The sequence below is a fragment of the Peromyscus leucopus genome, chromosome 5 (genome assembly GCF_004664715.2).
Source record: "Peromyscus leucopus breed LL Stock chromosome 5, UCI_PerLeu_2.1, whole genome shotgun sequence".
Classification (NCBI taxonomy): domain Eukaryota; kingdom Metazoa; phylum Chordata; class Mammalia; order Rodentia; family Cricetidae; genus Peromyscus; species Peromyscus leucopus.
The window spans coordinates 82,973,283-82,991,675 of NC_051067.1; the positions used below are offsets into that span (position 1 = coordinate 82,973,283).

The 18,393-nt window shown below is 47.2% G+C and overlaps 1 protein-coding gene across 1 annotated transcript in view; it reads left to right on the top strand.

Moving 5' to 3' along the window:
• Fto (FTO alpha-ketoglutarate dependent dioxygenase) overlaps positions 1 to 17,992 on the top strand; it is a 365,789-nt gene extending 347,797 nt beyond the window's left edge. The window contains exon 9 of the mRNA XM_028871513.2: positions 17,670 to 17,992. Coding sequence (XP_028727346.1) covers positions 17,670 to 17,823 — 154 coding nt within the window. The 3' untranslated portion in view covers positions 17,824 to 17,992. The remainder of the gene's footprint in view (positions 1 to 17,669) is intronic.
• The last annotated feature ends 401 nt before the right edge of the window (positions 17,993 to 18,393 follow it).

Consider the following 18,393-nt stretch of genomic DNA (forward strand, 5'->3'; position numbering starts at 1 on the left):
ACCTCCCTTACGATGCAAAAGACCTGTTTGACCTAGTTGACCTGTCTAGACCAAGAACTTAGTCCTCACTAGGTTTCCAGAATTGGGTCTGAGTGTGAGGAAATGGGGAGCAAAGGCATTGTGACCTTGGCCACCTGCGGAGCCTCCCAGCTGAGGAGCACCATTTACCCACAGCTGTTCCATCTCCCTGTGCTCAGTTACACAAGTACAATGCGCAGATACATTCCTTTTATAAAAGCGTAAGCTCCCTAGATAAGAACAGAGTTCTCTTTAACCACAGCTCACCCCACAGGCCCTCTGCCCCCAGATGTTTTTCTGTGCATCTGTCAATGTACATGGACCCATAGGCAAATGGAAGTGGTTACTTTCCTGGTGAAATCAATGTCCAAGTTGTTTTTTTTTTTTTTTTTAAATTGACAATTGTCTTACGTTTGGAAATCTTCCTATGGCAGAGCATATCAGTCTCCCCCATTTCACTGTTGCCAGGGTGTCCTTTCTGTGGGTACCCTGTAATTCTTACTGTTCTCTCAACAGTGGAAACTGGTTTCTAGGTTTTCAAATTCTGTTTGGAGGTGAGACAGTTTGCTGAGACTAACTGGCATGCTGACCAGTACAGATACCGTTTGAGAGATGTTTGTACTGTCCTCATAGTTCAAAATCCTTTTTTCTCCTCAGAGTGCTGGAGGGTGAACTTGAACCTTGCTCACCGCTGAGCTATAGTCATGAGATACTTTGTATCCTAGAACCCACAAATAAATAGGTCTTCTAGACAGGGCAGTGAATTAACTATCCTTAGCACGGGCATCGTGCTGTCAGAGGTGCCCTGGTCATTGCAGAGTTTCTTGTTTCATGGACTAGTTCAGTACATTGAACTCTGTCCCCTGAACTGCAGCTGCCCGCTGGGAATACCTTCAACCATAGAGAGTGCGCCCCCACATGCTGCTGGGTCCTCGCAGGCCTTATCTGCAGCACCCACACTTTAGAGGTGATAGTGGTTACCAGAAGGATGACTTGCCAATCAGAATAGGCACACGTGGCCTAAATAACTACACCTCCAGCAGCCTCTTGCCAGGAGTTTGGAGAGTTAAAGCCCATGCACAGCTTTTTGTTCAAGGTCTTCGATCTCATTCCTTAGGTAGAAGTCTTAGATGTGGTTGGAGAAGCCCTGAGATAGCCCCAAGTCCTCAGACTTAGTTAAAGAGACAAACAGTCACACAACCAGATCCTGGGAGCTTACAGCACAGGAGAATGAAAACCTCCACCCCAGCTGAGTTCGAATCAAGGATGCTAGAATGTAAAAACAATTCACACCAGTCACTTTCAGTTCTAGGAAACATCTCCAGCCTGGGTGAAGAGTGCAACAGAGCATTTGCTTTTGTGAAGGCAGGTGACTGTCTTGAGAATGGTGTGGTGTGGGAAGAGAACAGCCAGAGTGTACTAGTGAGTGTGCAGCCTTTCATTCCACTTGGACTGTTCCTCATTCCAGGCTGAGCTGTGCTGTATGCAAGCCGCTGGGCGTGGTGGTACTCACCTGGAACCCCCGTACTCAGGAGGCAAGAGAACCTTAAGTTTCAGGACAGCCAGGACCGTGTAGCAAGGCACATACACACATGCGCGTGTGCACACATACACGTGCACACACATCCTAAACAAACCTACAAAAAGTTAGTGAAGGAAAAAAAATGCAGGCAGAGAGACCCAGCAGAAGCAAAACTAACAGTACTATAGCACATCACCTGAAGTTACAAACACCGCAGCACACTCACCTCAACCCCGTGACTTCAGAGAGCCACTGTTGATTGTTTCTTACCTGCGACTGTGGTTTCTGTCGCTGGGCCAGGCTGGTCACACGGGGCTCCGGTAGTGGCTAGGGCACAGAGCTGCTTCAGCCGTGGCTCTGGTATTGCCTGACTTCCTTCTTGGCATTTCAGGGAGGCCCTCTCCCCGTGGTCTCTCTAGCTGGGTATCATTCAGTCTTCAGAGGCAGCTCAAGACTCCTAAGGTTACAAAAGCAGAAATCAGTCACATCTCCTTAACTGGTTCTTAAGAGCCAGTTACCACAGACACCATCACACATGTGTGCAGTAGGGGAGAAGAACATAATACCCATGCATTAAGAATGTAATACTTCAGCCGGGGCGGTGGTGGCGCACGCCTTTAATCCCAGCACTCGGGAGGCAGAGGCAGGCGGATCTCTGTGAGTTCGAGGCCAGCCTGGTCTCCAGAGTGAGTTCCAGGAAAGGCGCAAAGCTACACAGAGAAACCCTGGCTCGAAAAACTTCAATCAAGAAGGAGCAGTCAGTGCATATTAGAGGGACAGAGGGTAGCAGCATGGGAACAGACCGACTAGAGAGAGCGCTGTTCCCTCTTCCTGCACTGTCTTCTATATCATTAGATTTAGAGCTTCGGGCGACCCAGTAACACTCGAGGATAATGATTGGCAGGATGGGCTCTGGAGTGCAAGCTCTGGTGGCTTAGGCAAGTTACATGCCCACTCAGTGTTCCCGTCCGTGAGGTGGAATGTTAACTGTACTGCATCAGTGGGAGCCGCTGACATAAGCCACCCGGTGCAGAGAGATGCTCGGAAGATGTCACATGCATGTCACAGAGAAACAGGGAGGGCCAGAGGATGCTGCTCTCCAGCTTTGTCACAGGCCAGGCTGTTAGCATCACTTGAAGCCGAGGGAGTGGCAGGTGAGATTAGCTCCTAAGGACAGAGGTTCTGTCAAATTTGAAGCGGGAAGGCGCAAGCCTGGCTGTCAGAGATGCCCTCACTGAAAAATGGGAAGGCCCTCCTTCCCGGGGAGAGCTTCACACCCTTTGCTGTGGAGCTGTTGGCCGTCCTCACTCTATCCACAGCGGAGAAATAATTCACAGGTCCGCTGCCCAAAGAGCTCTCTCCTGGAAGCGAACTTTATAAATCATTTTAAAAGAGTTAGTGACCGTGGTTCCCAGGCCCTTCCAGGAGACTAACTTAGAACCAATTAAATCCTGTGCAGCGTGTATTTGTGTCTGCTGCTCTTCCAGACGGATCTCTCCCCAAAGGCCAGTCATGTGGTCAGGCCTAGGCACAAGTGTCCAGGCATTCACCTTCTTTTCCCACCCTGGGGAGAACTCACGTGTCTTCCTCACCCAGGAAACAGTGCGGCCTGGTCCCCTCTCCCCATACTAGCCATCACATTTTAAAATACCATCCTTTTTTCTCCATATGGTTGGAAAAAAAAAAGAGTCAATAATAGAGTTCGTGGCATTGCTTGAAGGCCAGAGCAAAGGCCATTTTGGAAGGACTGCCTTCCTAGCTTTTCTTCATTCATGCTTCACAGGCAAGGCCACTTGCGGGTGGCATGTCCAAAGCCTGGCCTTGGAACTTACTGTCAGGCACCTCTGGGCACGAGGCGTCTCTGAGGCGGTCAGCACATAGAAAGAGCAACTGAAATCAGCAAGCCAGCAGAGGCTGCATAATGGGCCTCGGTGAGGCAGGCTGGGCGAAGTCCCAGGTGTTCTCAACTGCAGAGTGTTCTTCCAAAAAGAATAAATTGCAACTTAGCAGTCTGAAGAGAAGTCTGGCTCCCCAACAGGCCAGGCCCAGGGCAGGAGGTCACAGCAGCTAATCAGGCCTCACTATGGTGGCCCGGCTCAGCGCCCAGCCCTGGCCATTCCCAGCTGCCCGTCTCCTGCTCTGCTTGGGAAGAAGCAGGGCTTCCCCATTAATCGCCCATTTTCAGAAGCTGAAGGTGGCTTGTAATGGGCCCCTCCTGTCCGCAGACTCCTCTCTAATGACATGCTGCTCCAGCAGATGTCATCCTTTGATTCCTCATGACCTTCTGGATTTGGGCAAATGAGAAAGTGCCTGGGCTCCACAGTGAGGGCCTCTGGGTGTCTGTGCAGAGAGTCTCTGTCATCCACCTCATCCCCTCATCACTACAGACATCATGGCAAGGACATGGCCTTGCTCATTTGTTGTGTGGGAAAAAGCCTTCTTCCCGGAGCCAGGGGCTATGAGATGAGGTGGCCAATACTGGTCAACCCTTCAGTATTTACCAGATGTGACTCCAGGTCTCCATGCTGTCTCAGCTTGACAGATGAAACAGTGCCTCTTAAGTGCCCTCCTCAAGGTCACCTCACAAGCAAATGCTGGTCCTAGGAGAATAAGGTTACCTCCAGACAGTGACAGAACCCCAAGCTCCTAGGGCCCAGAAGAACATGCCCGGGCCCTACCATCTGCTAGAGGACATGACTAGAAGAAATAGCTAGTGCCTTGAATCCCCTGCCTTTCTCTTTCTGTGGCCAAGATAGAGAACAGGCCATGTGCCCAGTCAGCCAAAGGTTTAAGGGCCCCAGTTCTCCCCTAGGGCCATCTCTCTGGCAGTCTCCTTTCTTCCCAGGGTTCCAGGGGGCTCTGTTCAGAGATAGTGTCCCCAGAAGCACATGGGGATCTTAGAATTCAGTCTGCTCTCTCTGTATAAAAACCACCTTGCAAGCCATTTTCAAACCAGCCCAGCTCTGGTTCTGAAGCTGGCTCAGGCATATAAGGCTGAACTTCTTCCTCAGCCTGAATCCACAACCAAGAAAGAAAAGCAAAGCAACATCACCACAAACTGGATGTGAGCAGAATTCTGGGGCAGGGACACCTTGGGTGGACTCAGGATCACAGGCGGCTCATCTGTCTCCTGTTCTAGTGCAAAGGGGACAATCCCTGAACACTGTCGGCACAGTAAGGCCCAGAGTCTACCCTCCCTCTCAGCCCCAGAGCAGGTGCGAGCCAAGAGACGCCAGGAAGATTCTCCGTGAGTTTCACCAATTCTGTGCGGGGTCGAGCATAGGAGCTTCCTCTCATGGAGGCTTTCTGCAGAGCACTGGGATGAAGACTCCCTGTGCAAAGCCCTTCAGCGGTTCAGCCCTCAGGAACAGTCCAGGCTCCACAGTGGCCTCCAAGACCCTAGGCTTCACTGACTCCATCTTCATCCTCACACTCCTGCAGCCACAATGACGTGACTTATTCTCTTCCCCAGTAAACGGCTGCCATAGCCACCCTGCCAGTGCCTCCCCAATGTTCCCACTCACTCTTTTCTTCACATACCCATCTAACGCCAAGGAGCGTTTGTCTCTACAAAAGACCATCTCACTATTTATTAGCTTACAGACGATAGCAGAAAAGTACTGATTTCTCCTCATTCCTACTTCCTTAATATAGAATCTTGGTTTTGGTGGGAAAGGAAGGGCCAGGGCAGCCACTTTCCAGCTTCCCTTGTGAGCTGGCCTTCTTAGGAAGAGGAGCATAGTTCACTCTCTTCCCTTCCTCCTCCCTGCCTGGGACTCCAGTATGGTGGCTAGAACATATTGGACCACAGGGGACCTCAAGAAAGACAGTCATCTGTGGATGGCAGAGCAGAACATAGAGGGAGCAGCAGGTTCCTATAAATCTATGGGCTGTCTTCCTGGGACCTACACCCCCCACCCCCATCCCCCGACTTCTTGAGTGTGAAACAGAGATGAGCATCCACCCCTTTAACCTCCACAGCTCCTAACCCTCCTGCCAGCAGCCAAATGCAGGCTCCGCAGAACCTGCACCCTAGTCTAGTCTACTGCTTGTTCTCGCTGCTCTCTGCCACTGTAATAAAGCATCCTGACCAAAACCAACCCGGGAGGAAAGGAGGTTCCCTTCGGCTGGCACCTCCCATGTCACTCCATCATTGAGAGAAGTCAGGGCAGGAAGTGACGCAGAGGCCATAGAGGAATGCCGAGTTCAAGCATGCTGTGCTTTGGGCTTCTCTTCTTCGTAAGAGCCACACCGCCAATCACAAAGGTCCCTGCAAAGGACTGATTCTCTCCAGCCTGCAAACAAAATGACAGATTAGAGCCTGTAGACTCTGGCCAGTGGCACAGCGGAGTCTCCCATTCACAGTGTCATGTCTGAGGGAACCAGAACCTGCCTGCAAACACAGCTTTTAAATCACAATGACAGTGTCTGGTGGTACTTCTGATTCTATCAAGAAAGGAAAGTGCTGGGCTAAACAGTGACCTAAGTTCTGGTTTGTGTGACACTCTGGCCTTGTGACCTGGAACAAGGCCCCCAGTCACTTGTCCCTAAGGATGAGATAACACCTCTGTGTCCTACCCTAGTAGTAAAAAGCATGTGAGATCGTGTGTGTGCATCTTTGTTCAGAGTTGGGAGGTTCTTAAGGGTTATCTCACCCAACCCCTCATCATACAGGTGAGCCAGGGTGGCCAGACAGACAAGATTTTATCTGAGGTCACAGGGTAAAGTAGTGGCAGAGCAATGTCCTAGATTCTCAGACTCATGTCCTCCCCACCACAGTATCCTCCTTGTCCACAGGTAGTAATGACATTATTATTATCATCACGCTGTTAATTGTGCCGCATACTCTCCATTGCTATTGTTAGGGTTATGCATTAGGGAGATTGATATCATCTAAGTGGTGCAGGCACAGTGTTTTCAGTCATTAGTGTGTCCCCAGGTCTTCGTGTGTCAGAACCTACTCTAGGCTTGGAGAAGAGAGCAGAGAGCAGAAACTTCCAGAAAAGCCTTTCTTCAGTTCCTGAGCAGGAGGGCAGGTTAGCGCCGTAGACAGAAGAGGGGGAGGTCTGGGCAGAAGGAAGGGCATACTAGTACCCGGAGTGTGTTCTCGGCCTGCTGGAGGAAAAACAAATAAGCCAGTGTGTGGGAGCCAAATGCACAAGCAGACCAGTGGAAAGAGGGAAAACCAGAGAACTGGAGACAAGTACACAGGAAATGGAGAAGGGTCTTCTGGACCGTGGTAAGAACATTGGCTTTGTAGCCCACGCTAGCTTCAAACTCTTCCTCCTCCTTCTTCTCTCCTCCCAAGTACTGAGATTGCAGGTGCTCACCACTGTGCCCAGCAGCATTTTGACTTCCACTTACCTGTGAAGTCTGTGCAAAGCATGAATCTACATCGGAAGTCTGGTGTGTCCTTAGTGAGCAGGCGTCTCTTGTGCGTGGCCCATCTTCATCTATCTAAACATAGACTGTTGCTCAGCACTTGGTACTGGGTCATCCCAAGCTCCCTACTGCAAGTAGCATGGACATTTGAGACGTTCTTGGGCCTCAAGTCCCAAATAGGGTTAAAATGGACCCGAGGGGGAGTTTCTCAGCATCCAAACCCCAGTTGAGCAGGCTACTCAGAAGTATCTCTGAAAGCCACAGTGCTGTGGAGACAGACCGACAGGTGAGCATATGGGAACACAGATTCCGATTTTGTTCACAGCTTACAACTCCAGTGCTCGACCCTAAGTCAGAACATCTGGCCCTAGACTCAGTAAGCCATTGTCCTTTGCTTGGCTTATCTCTCCAGAGCATGAATGGATTATGCTCCCGTGTCTGACTGTTTTTGACGCTGCAGGCAAACAGCCTTTGTAAAAACTAGACCCTCGGTATAAGTCAGATTTTTCTGTGACATCTGCTTTTGCCCAGGTTATGTAATTTCTAGTTTGGGAAATCAATGGCATTGACTCTCCTGCTTTTATTTTTATAACTATGTTTATGACCCATGTGACAGCTATTATCTGATTCTGAATAAATGGAATTTTCCCAAACATTTGAAAAAAAATCCTAAGATTTCCTAAGATTTGCAAATCCTGAGATTTGCAGTAAGAAATGCTTTTTGAAATGTTATAAGTGTGTCTAAAAACCACACTGACTTGAATTTCTGGTCCTAAGTTATTCTAGAGTCTTTCTGAAGTTTGAGACTATCCCGTGCAAACTTGACTTAGGTTTCAGGCAACAGGGAAGTCATGAAATTGGAAAGGGTTATCTTTTGTCAATCATAGCCCTTTGTGGGGTGTTGTGCTGACAGAGAGACAGTGGAGAGGCCGTATTTTATGGCTGAAAGCAGGGCTTGATCATACCCAGTGGGGATTTTGTTCCAGTAATTGCATCCAATTGGACCTTCTGCCACGGCGCAGGTACGGCATTAATAACACTCATTAAGTCATATGGCCGTGTGCTTCCCTCCCAATGGCTGAGTCACTGGCAGAATATATTTTCTTCCAAAGTGTTTGTTTTCATTGTTGCCCTTTAAAAATAATGAGTTCATTCTATTCCCTTGCAAGGAAAGCCACTCTAGCCTCCTTTGAAATTGTATATCTTTTGTCAAGCACATTTCTGCAGTGCGTCCATAGCTTTGTGTGCCGGGGAACCCAACCCGGCCTCTCTTAAAGCTTCCAACCAAGTTGCCTCAGACTTGATACATAGAACCGCCAACCCGTTTGACCTTTATATTGTTACCCTTGAGCAGGTAGAAGTCATGCAGGTTTCAGGTGACCCTATCATGTGACCAGAGATCAAAGGTCAGCAGCTCCTAAATGTTCTGCTGTCAAGGTAGCCCATTCATCACCATCATTATGCAACTGACAAGCCGACAAATGAACCTGGGATAAAATTATTCTCAACCTTCTGCCTCCCGGATTTACACCCGAGAGGTGGGCCAAGCAGTCTCACATATTAAGTGGTTCCGTGAGCCTGCCAGCATTCCTGAAGTGGGGGGAAGGACCTTGGGAGACCTGCTGGATGCTCTGAACCCGGAAGGTCACTGGTTGTCTACTTACCAGGCCCCATTGCATATCTACGGAAGCCATCCTGTCTCTGGTTTCCTCTGTAGATGAATTCAGTGTTAGTTCTGCATGATCGCAAAGACACTCTATGTCCTCCATGACATACCTGCCTTAGCATCATTGTGGTCCTCTGGGTAAGTTTACATGGTGCATGTTTGTCCTGAATGGCCTGCTCTTCGAAGTCACTTATAAAAATTGAGATTCTCAGGACCCTCCTCTGGAGAGTCTGACTTGGGGCTTATGCATTTTAGTATAGATACCCCCTCCTCACAGAATTTGTTCTTCATTTGCTTTTTTGAACAGTATAAAGAACTTGAGGTTCTTAGTCAGACAAGTCTGGCCTTGAAGCCAGACTCTAGCCTATGTATGTTTGGTCATAAAAGCGTGACTTGATTAGTTAATTTTCTGGACTTAGTTCCTTCTGGGGACAAGACATTTACATGGAAATGTGCAGAGTGTCTGCACGCAGTGTGCATTACCGGCAGCCTTGTGTTTCCAGTAGCATTTTTGCTGTTTCTTTGGTCTGAAACTTGTCACTGAAGGAGCAGTGACATGATCTAGAATAACTTTGTATTTCTCCCATGGCAACAAAAACCCCAACAAACCTTGAAGGGCCATTTCCAGAGCTAGGGGAGTAAGGGGATGCTGGGAGGGCCTTGCAGTATAATCACCTAGACTGGGAACAGAGCTCTGACTGAGGCAGGCCACATTAGCAATAGAAAAGGACATGGCATTCCTTTAGGCTCCTGCAAAAAGACTAGAGATGCCTTTGGGCCATATTGTGACTAGAAAGGGTTCCTGACTTAAAATGGTAGTCAGGAACCCCCATCTTGCATCCCCATCTCTTTACCTCCTGATGCGGCCATACTCTGAGCACCTTTCTGTCTGGTAGAGCCTCTGTCCCTGTCTCTGAGCCAGGAAGACCAGAAGCCCTTGGCAAAGGAAGTCTCTTCTTAGAATCCCAAAGTTGGAAAGCTTCTTTCTCCTTTAAAAAATAAAACAAAACAAAGACTTTGATGCTCATTCCCTGATAAACAACATATAGCAGGAAAGATTCATTTTGGCTCATGGGTTCAGAGGTTTCTGCCTGTGGTTGACTGGCCTTGGTCTATCTAGCCAATAGTGAGGCAGGCAGACATCATGGTGGCAGGAACATGATGTAACAGACTGCTCACCTCTTGACAGACAGGAAGCTAAGAGACAGAGCAAAAGGCTAGGAACAAGACATAACCTTCAACGGCACACCTCCAGTGAGCCAATGACCATTTAATTGGGAATCCATGAATGGATTAATTCATTGATTGGATCAGAACCCTCATGAGCCAATCACTTACTTTCCTAACACTGCACCTCTGAAGCCTTTGGGTATGTGCTTCATATCCAAAGCATGCTACCTGTAGTTTTTCGGTGACATATGGCTAATATTATTTTTCAGACAAATTATGGGTCATCTGCATTCTGAAGGAAAGAGTTGGGAGCTCTGAAAGTTACTTTATACAGTAAACGCCTTTTGAGTCTCAAAGAGGTGTGAGTTCTAGTAGCTGGCTCTTCCCAGCCAACAGAACAGTACAGTCAACGCTCCGTCCACACAGCAGAGTGTTTGACCAAGACCCAGACAGCAGGCTGCCTGTGCTGAGCAGCCTAGCCATCTCTTGGGCAATGACCGGTTGGAATTGGTAGCATCATCTTGGTATTCAAAAGTGTTTTGGGTTTACTTGGTATTTGGAGCCTTTGAAAAGCATCTGTACAGCCTTTTGTTTATTAGACTCCTCCTTTCTTCCTATGGTAGGAGGTGCAAAGGTAGATCTATATACAACTAGGATTTAAACCCAGGTTCAAGTGTCTGTGCTTGAAAAGTACTGTCTGCTAAAAAGGTATGTCGATCTGGAGGAAAGAAAGATGGCCTCCCTCTGATGTGTGTGGACTATACTGATCTGGAAACACTAATGTGACATGGAGGCAGGAGGTGAAAAGCCTTGCACAGGGAGAGTAGGCGTGCCCCTCACTAAAATTCAGTTAGGAGCTGCTTCGGCATTAGGTAAGCTGAGAGTTATGCAAAACTGGAAAGCTAACTTACGAGATCACCTTTACAAAGTAGATCATCATGGTGACTAAGGTAAGGTGGCTCCTCATTGGTAGCGTTTTCCATGATGTTAGAATAGCAGCAATAAAAATGCACAAAGACGGTTAGAGTGCCAAGGCTAAGTTTGTGTGTCACATGCTTCAAAGGTAGGTGTGTGTGTGTGTGTGTGTATGTGTCTGTCTGTATGTCTGTCTGTGTGTGTAAATATATATATATATATATATACATATATATATATATATATATATATATATATATATATATATTTAGAGAGAGAGAGAGAGAGTCTCAGTAACCGAGACTGGCTTTGAACTCATAATCCTCCTGCTTTTTCTCCTCCGTGCTGAAATCTTAGGCATGCCACCATGGCAGCCTATGGCTAAGAGCATTATATCCCTGCCCGCACACATGCTCATACTGAAATAAATTGACACAAAATACCATGAGGCTGTGAGAAACAGTACGATGAAATGGTCCTAGGTTAGATTTTAAATAGTGGGTTTAAGGGGGACAACGTGGATAAACCCCTTAAATCATGCATGTGGTAAGGAATGGGCAGCCATGCTAGATAGAAAATGCTGCCTCACTCTGTGTGGCGGATGTACTGACTCTCATTGTCCAGAGAGGCTGAGTGGGACAGATACTTTGGGTAGCCACACTGATCTCCAGCTGCTTGAGAGCCTCAGGCCTTAGGAAACTTAGGCCCTTCAGTCATTATTTCCTGCTTTCTTTGCACTGCTCCAGGCTCTCAGGCTTTGTGGGTTAGCATGGATCTCCCCGGTGTTTTTTCCTTGAGGCCTCATAAGCCTTGTTTATTGTTTGAGAGAATGTATTTGGATAGGGTTGACATCCTAAAGCAGTCTCCTAACTAACTTTAGCCCGAGTGACCTTCAACTCACTGTAGGTGAAAATCCCAGGGGAAATTCTGACTTAAAAAATACACTTCACTAGTCATTAGAGATTTTTCTGATGATGTTACTAGTTTAAACTAGTCTTGCTTTCGGAAGCATCAGTTACTTCCTTTTTATTTCCAAGTGCTAAGAGCCTTCCTGGATAACATTGCATTATCAGCTTCATTTTAAAACTAGGATGCGCACCCTGTAGGAGGTGGGGATGTTGGCATGATTACCTTTGTGCGTACTTTACCTACTTTGGAAGGCCTCATATGCATGACTTGATCTCATCTCCCCCGTAACCCAGCAGAGCAGAGGACCGTACACTTCATGTAACAGCTGAGAAACCTGAGAGCTTGAGATATTTTCTCAAGGTCACCCAGAGGCTGTAATGAGAGAGGGCTTATGCACTTGAAGGATAAACAGGTATCATTTATTTCTGCAGATAACACTTGTAAGAACTTCAAAGCCTGGGGGTGAAAAGGAAAAAAGGGAAGGTTGTTCAGTCATTTGCCATAGCAAGAATCCTAGAAATAAGAAAAAAAAAATGTTGTGTTCCCCTACCCCCGCCCCACAAGTGGTTTGAAATCTCCCAAATATCTCAGTTTGGCAAGAATAGCTAAGTAGTTGATGGACAGGACCCATTTTGATCCAAATGGAAATCCATGATAAAGATAGGATGTAATGCAAAGGGCAGCCAGCTTCTATGCAGGGTCTGGGCCCACCCAATTTCCTGCCAGCCTTTGGGTTAACTTGGGATAAAGCAGGGCTCCTGCAAATAGTAATCTAGACCCGACCCCTGTTATCTCCCTCAGCTTTTTGAAGGAGTGGGGGAACCACAGCTCGTGGGTATTGGACTTTTAAATCACAGGTTGTAGCTATTTTCCTTAGTGTTTGCTTTCTTCTTCCCAGTAAAGAACTCTCATTTAGTGGTTCGTTTTTCTTGTCTCTTCTTGACCTACGCTCGTTGCTATTTCTCCATGAAGTTTGTGGGTGTGTAGCTTGTCCGTCCTCGTGAGTCTATTAGCAGAAACCATTTGTCCTGAAACTTTATCATTGTCTGGAGAGTGTCGGAAATGTTACCTGTCCTTCTTTATTTGTTGCAAAATTTAGGGACAAGGAAGAACCATATGTGTTTTCTTAAAATCAATGGCCAGCACATTACTGTAAAACCTATTGATTAAAAACACAAAGTATAATGTTAGTCATTTAGTCTGTGAAGTGACGCGATAAGGGAAGAAATTTATCCTTTGACTTTTGCATTAACCTTTATTGACTGCTTGCATACCCATAATTAACACACACTTTAGCTAAAGTGGTTAATTTTAGCATGGTGGCCGATGTTCACTAATGTAGCTGCCGTCTTGATCACCCAGATGTGAGGGAAGCCCTGGGGGAAATCAGTGAGTTACACCTCAGGGTGGAGGCTGCAGGACCTCTGGGCCAGCCACCTTCCTGCACTCTCGATAGGTCATTCAGAGAGAACCATTCCTGAGCAGTGGAGAGCTTTGAGGGTGGCCCATTGAGTTGTTTGAATGGAAGCCTGGTGAGTCTGGGCAAGAGAGGGATAAAGGGCTTGTAGTTTTTGTTTTATTTTGTTCTGTTTTGGTTGACTCCCCTTTAAGTATTTCAAGAGAGGGGCAGGATTTTCTAAGGAGATCCAGATTTCCTTGCTAACTCCAGAAGCATCCAAAACTGGAGTTTTTCCCTTAAGAGATGAGAATGGGGGTCAGAAGAGGAAGCTGTGACCTTCATACTGGGTAGCTAGGGATGGTAAGAGCTGGGAAGAGCACTAAGTTGGGTAGGGTCGTTTAGATGTTCTGGGAAGATCACCCAGTTCCGGCTGTGGAAACTGCTTGTTTCCTAGCAAAGCCCTCAGGTTTATCATTTCAAGCACAGACAGTTTGTGTACTTGCTGCACACTCTCAGCAGTAACATGGACGCATGATGGGACTGTGGCCGTGGATCTTGTAAAACGTGGGAAGAGTGGCAGGCATCATCGGGTTCTTTGGGTTGCAAGTAACAGAAAAGCCTACCTCGGACGATAAAGCTTGCGAGAATGCGCTCTGCAGAGACCGAGCTCAAGTGAGCCTTCTCCACCTGACAGTATGGTTTAGAACCTGCCTCTGGTGGCAGAGAGGCAAAATGACCCTGGAAGGTCAGGGTTGCACAGATCACAAGAGAACAAAGTATTTTCCCTCAGCTCCTGCGTCAGACCTCAGGTTGACTCTCTCTTCTGCAGACTGTGTCTGGCGCCTCTCTGGCCATTCCCTATGACTAGGAGTAGGTGGTGCTAACTGTACCATCAAGCTTGGCATTTCTAAAGCACATCGTAAGACACTCACGGCTCCTCTCTTGTGCAGGGGACTGTAGGATACAGGGTACGCATGCTAACAAACAACCCAGCATGGTTCCAGTAAGTGGCAAGTCCACACGAAGCAGCCACCACTCCTTCCTGAGTGTGGGTTGGTAGCTGGTGGTCCTGCTGAGTCTGCGCATGGTAGCCCGCCAGCACCTTCACTGGGTAAGCCTCATGTCTCAGGATGTTACTTGTGACAAGATTCAGCCACAGGCTGTTTGATTCAAGGCAGAAAGAACCATGCCAGGGCTGCTGAGCTTTCCCTAGAGAACCTGTCCAAAGACCCCACCAGAGACTTTGGAAGGAGGAGACAGCCACCATGCAACAGTCAGGACTCTGGTGGCATCACTCATCTGTCACTGTCACTCATGGTGGAAGGAATGATCGTGGTGATACTTAATAGTTACTGAGCTGTGTGCTGGACAGTATCCCAGTGCTATCTCTGTTCATTCATTTAATCACAGCAAATCCAGAAGTCAGGATGTTATTACTGCAACACACACACACACACACACACACACACACACACACACACACACACACCAGTTTTCTTGTAGGGAATATTTCCTCAGATTCCTCGGGCATGCTTGAAATAATGGTTGATAATAATAATAAGTTTTCCTGGGCATATATGCCTAGGATAAAGTTTAAATTAAAGGTAGGCACAGAAAAAAAGATGAGCACCAGAACCATTTTAACAGTGTGGTGCAATGGAATTAGATGAATTTAGTTGTCTTTCTCAAAATACCATATGAGCCACTCCCCCTGAGGGTGGTGCTGTGAGGTGTCTCCAATGAGGAGGTGAGCTGAGATGGGTGACATTAACGCAGGTGCTTTGATGTAGCCTGGGGCCACTGTTGACCTTCTGACATTATGTCAGGAGGACTGTCTCCCCTCTGTGACTCAAGATCATGGCCATGTGGACCAAGTAGATCGTACTATGTACTTACATGGTTATGAGAGACACAGGTGACTCACATCCTGGGTGGGACACAGGATCCCATCACACTGCTCAGAATCATGCACAATTTAAAACATACAAATTATTTCTAGAATTTTCCACCGGTTGACTGTGGGTAACTGAAAACAAATGCATAGATAGCAGGAACTACTGGACCATTGTCATTATTCTTACTCCCATCATCACCATTAGATAGACAAGAACCCACGGCCCCGTAAGATAAAGAATTGCCCAAATGACATGTCCCTCCGAAGCAGCATCTCCAGAGAACACACCATGACCCTTAATGCTGCCATCTCCCTACGGCCCCACCTAAGGACAGCCAGACCCCAGCAGACGGGGTGATTTGAACAAAAGAGGGCAAGCCTCCAGATCATCCCTTCTCTTCCCTTCCCATCCTCAATCCCTCCTCTTCCCCTTCCACAGTCTGCTGTAACTCTGAATCAGACCGTGTAGCTCGAGGGAGCAGGAGTCCCTTCTCACACATGGAACCTTCTCATACATGGAACCCTGCTTAGCCTTCACGCTGACATTTGGAAGTTAGCAAGGAGTGATGGCCGTCGAGAGAAGAATTTTACAGCAATTTTAGTATAGCTGAGTTGGGCCCCCGAGAAGCTCAACAAAGGTTCTTGTCCTAACCCATATGGAGTCAGTGGCCGTGTGTACACACACACACACACACACACACACACACACACACACACATTATGTATTATGTATTATGTATGTATGTATGTATGTATGTATACCACTCCAAGCCTGCCAGGGTCTTTATGAAGCCAGGTAGATCCCTCAACAGCCGTCCTTGGTGGGAACAGTAGCAGCAATCCGGGAAGCAGCTTGCACAGAAGCAGGTCAGCGCTCACACAGCTCTGCCACAGCTCTGAATATTTTTAGTACTTTCTCAAAGTGAGGAGGCAAAACCATTTGACAGCTGAGAAAGCATCTCTATTGACTTTTTACAAACCTTATGATATTCTAGGTGGATCAACACTTATCACAGCCCTTTAATCTGCCAAGCAGGATAATATGTGCACGGATAATTTATCCACTGTGAGATTGAAATGCTCAATTTGGAATAACTTTCCCTGCCCAGTAAATTGAGCATTACTCTGCGATTCTGAGGTCGAGAGAAAGCACAATTTAAAAAGCTTTGCTGGGTCCCTTTGTAATTAGTCGCAGCTTCCCTTGAATATTAATTCCCCCCTCGCCTCTTTCAAGTGATTTAGAGACTGTCACAGGACTTGCAGAGATGCACCCTGAGAAGGGCAGCAGCAAGCTGCGTGGGCTCCAGCACCTATTATGAAGTAGGCTGCAGAGCGTGCCCTCTGCCCCTCCACGCCGCGTGTGCTTATCAGCACAAACAGTTGAATATTTATGCTAAGAGGATTGTCGAGAGCTGCTTCTGTTGCTTTAATTCTTGTTTTAAATAAATAATGAGAACATTTAAACACATTACTCTTCTTGGGGCCCCGAGGTCAGCTAATCTTATTATTTATGAAGTGATGTGCTACATAATAGTACTTAGTGCGTGTTAACAGACGCTATTATCAGGGTCTGATGCAGAGAGCAGAAGATATATTGGAATGTTACGTGTAATGTACGACGGATTGAGTGCATAGGATGCTGGTATAGCAATTAACCACATGCGAAAATAGGTGTAAAGTTGAAGTATGCTTTCCCCTGGGAATCCCCTCACCATTAATAATCCCCCAGAGAAGAAATGTCTTTCCATGAAGATCTGACCCAGTCCTATGACTTGAAGTGGGTGTGGCCACTCTCCAGCTGACAGCAGGGGTGGGGAAGGGGTGCGTGGCAGAGGTAGGAGCCCCTACACTGCTGGTGTAAGCACAGGTTTGGTGCGTGTGCTCTACCTGTAAGAAATCGTTCGTTACTTATTGCATCCATTTCTCTTTCTATGACCCTCATTTTTCAGATAACTAGAGCTGAAACCAAAGCATTTCCCAAGCCCAATTTTAGATGAGCTCGACTCTCCAAGAGGGTGGTGCCTCAGAAAGACGAGGATGTTGCCCCAACTTTTTCCTACCAGGCTATAATTTAGCTGCATATGATAATTAATTTCTCTACTATTGATGAATAATCCATTTAATAAAAACGGTGATTTAAGTGTTTTCCTTGGGGACTAACTCTTGCTAGCCTCTTAATTTAATTTGGTGGAAGTTCCCACCTATTCATCAGCGGAAATGATTATTAACCTCTATTTGCATATATCCTTATAAACCTCTCTCTCCTTGGAGTGCCTTTTTTCTGAGCCTAGCAGGCTGGGACACTTGTAAATCTCCAGGATCTCCAAAGTCAATCCTGGTCTGTAATATTGTTTAATCTATTCTTGGACGTTTTAATGCAGTAAATTCAATTTAATCTTTCCCAGTAATCTAGTAATACATCGAAATCCCACAAACATTTAAATCTGATAATGGCTTAATCACACACTTTAAATAACTGTTGAGATAATGAAAAAATAATTCACCATTTTAAAGGCAGAGTAACTCAATTTCCCTGGTGATTGGCTTTTCCAAAGCCACTGGAGATAATACAGATCTGGGAATTGGAAAAACTTGAGGCTCCAACACTGAGAGGGTCGGTTTTCCCTCAGAAATGTGTTCTTTCCGCCTTGCGAGCATCGACTCCCACTTCCCCTTCCCCTTCCCCTTCACAGCTGTTGACGGAGCGTTTGCCGGTGTTATTCTCCACGTTTCCCAGAAGCCTGGAGCTTCCGGTGCTTTCCCGGTGAATTAACTCCTGCTCTTCCTCTCCTAGGTGCCAGTCCCGAGTGGTCCGGACTTTATCAGCTCACCAGAAACCAGACTGCCGGCCCTACTGGGAGAAGGATGACCCTTCCATGCCTCTGCCCTTTGACCTCACGGAAGTGGTTGCGGAGATCAGAAGCCAGCTTCTGGAAGCGAAACCCTAGAGGAAGCACAAGTCTTAAGTGGAGAGGGAGAAGCTATCCTTGGCTTTCCTCCCCGAACCTTGCACAAGGGTAGTGTAGACGCCACTTGACCCGTAGGTTATAGGACCTGGGTTCTGATTCAAAACAGCTAGACAATAAAGCCCACAGATACTGAAATGTTGAAAAATCACTCGTGTTTTGGTCTGATTTGATGTTAAACTAGAACACCCCCTCCTCTGCAAAACAAATGCTCCCCACTCATTTTTTTCCTTGGGACTCCTTTTGTCCCCAAGGCAGCCACAGGGATGAGGTAAGCCTGTGACAAGGCTCACCTCTTTTCCTCTATGGCTAGCCACCTCAGAGACTGGGAGTAGACCCAGGCATGGGACCGCAGAACTGGAAACATCCATCCCAGCTGCTCACCTTGGCTTCTGGCGGTTGGACCATCCAAGATGGCAGTTACTAGCTCACCGTGGCTGCGCAGACCTACATTCAGCACGATTGTAGTTAGAATCCAGTCTTCAGTTGCCCTGGCCACATGTCAGGGGTCTGGCAGGAGGGTGCCGGTGAGTGGTTTTAGACAGCACATAT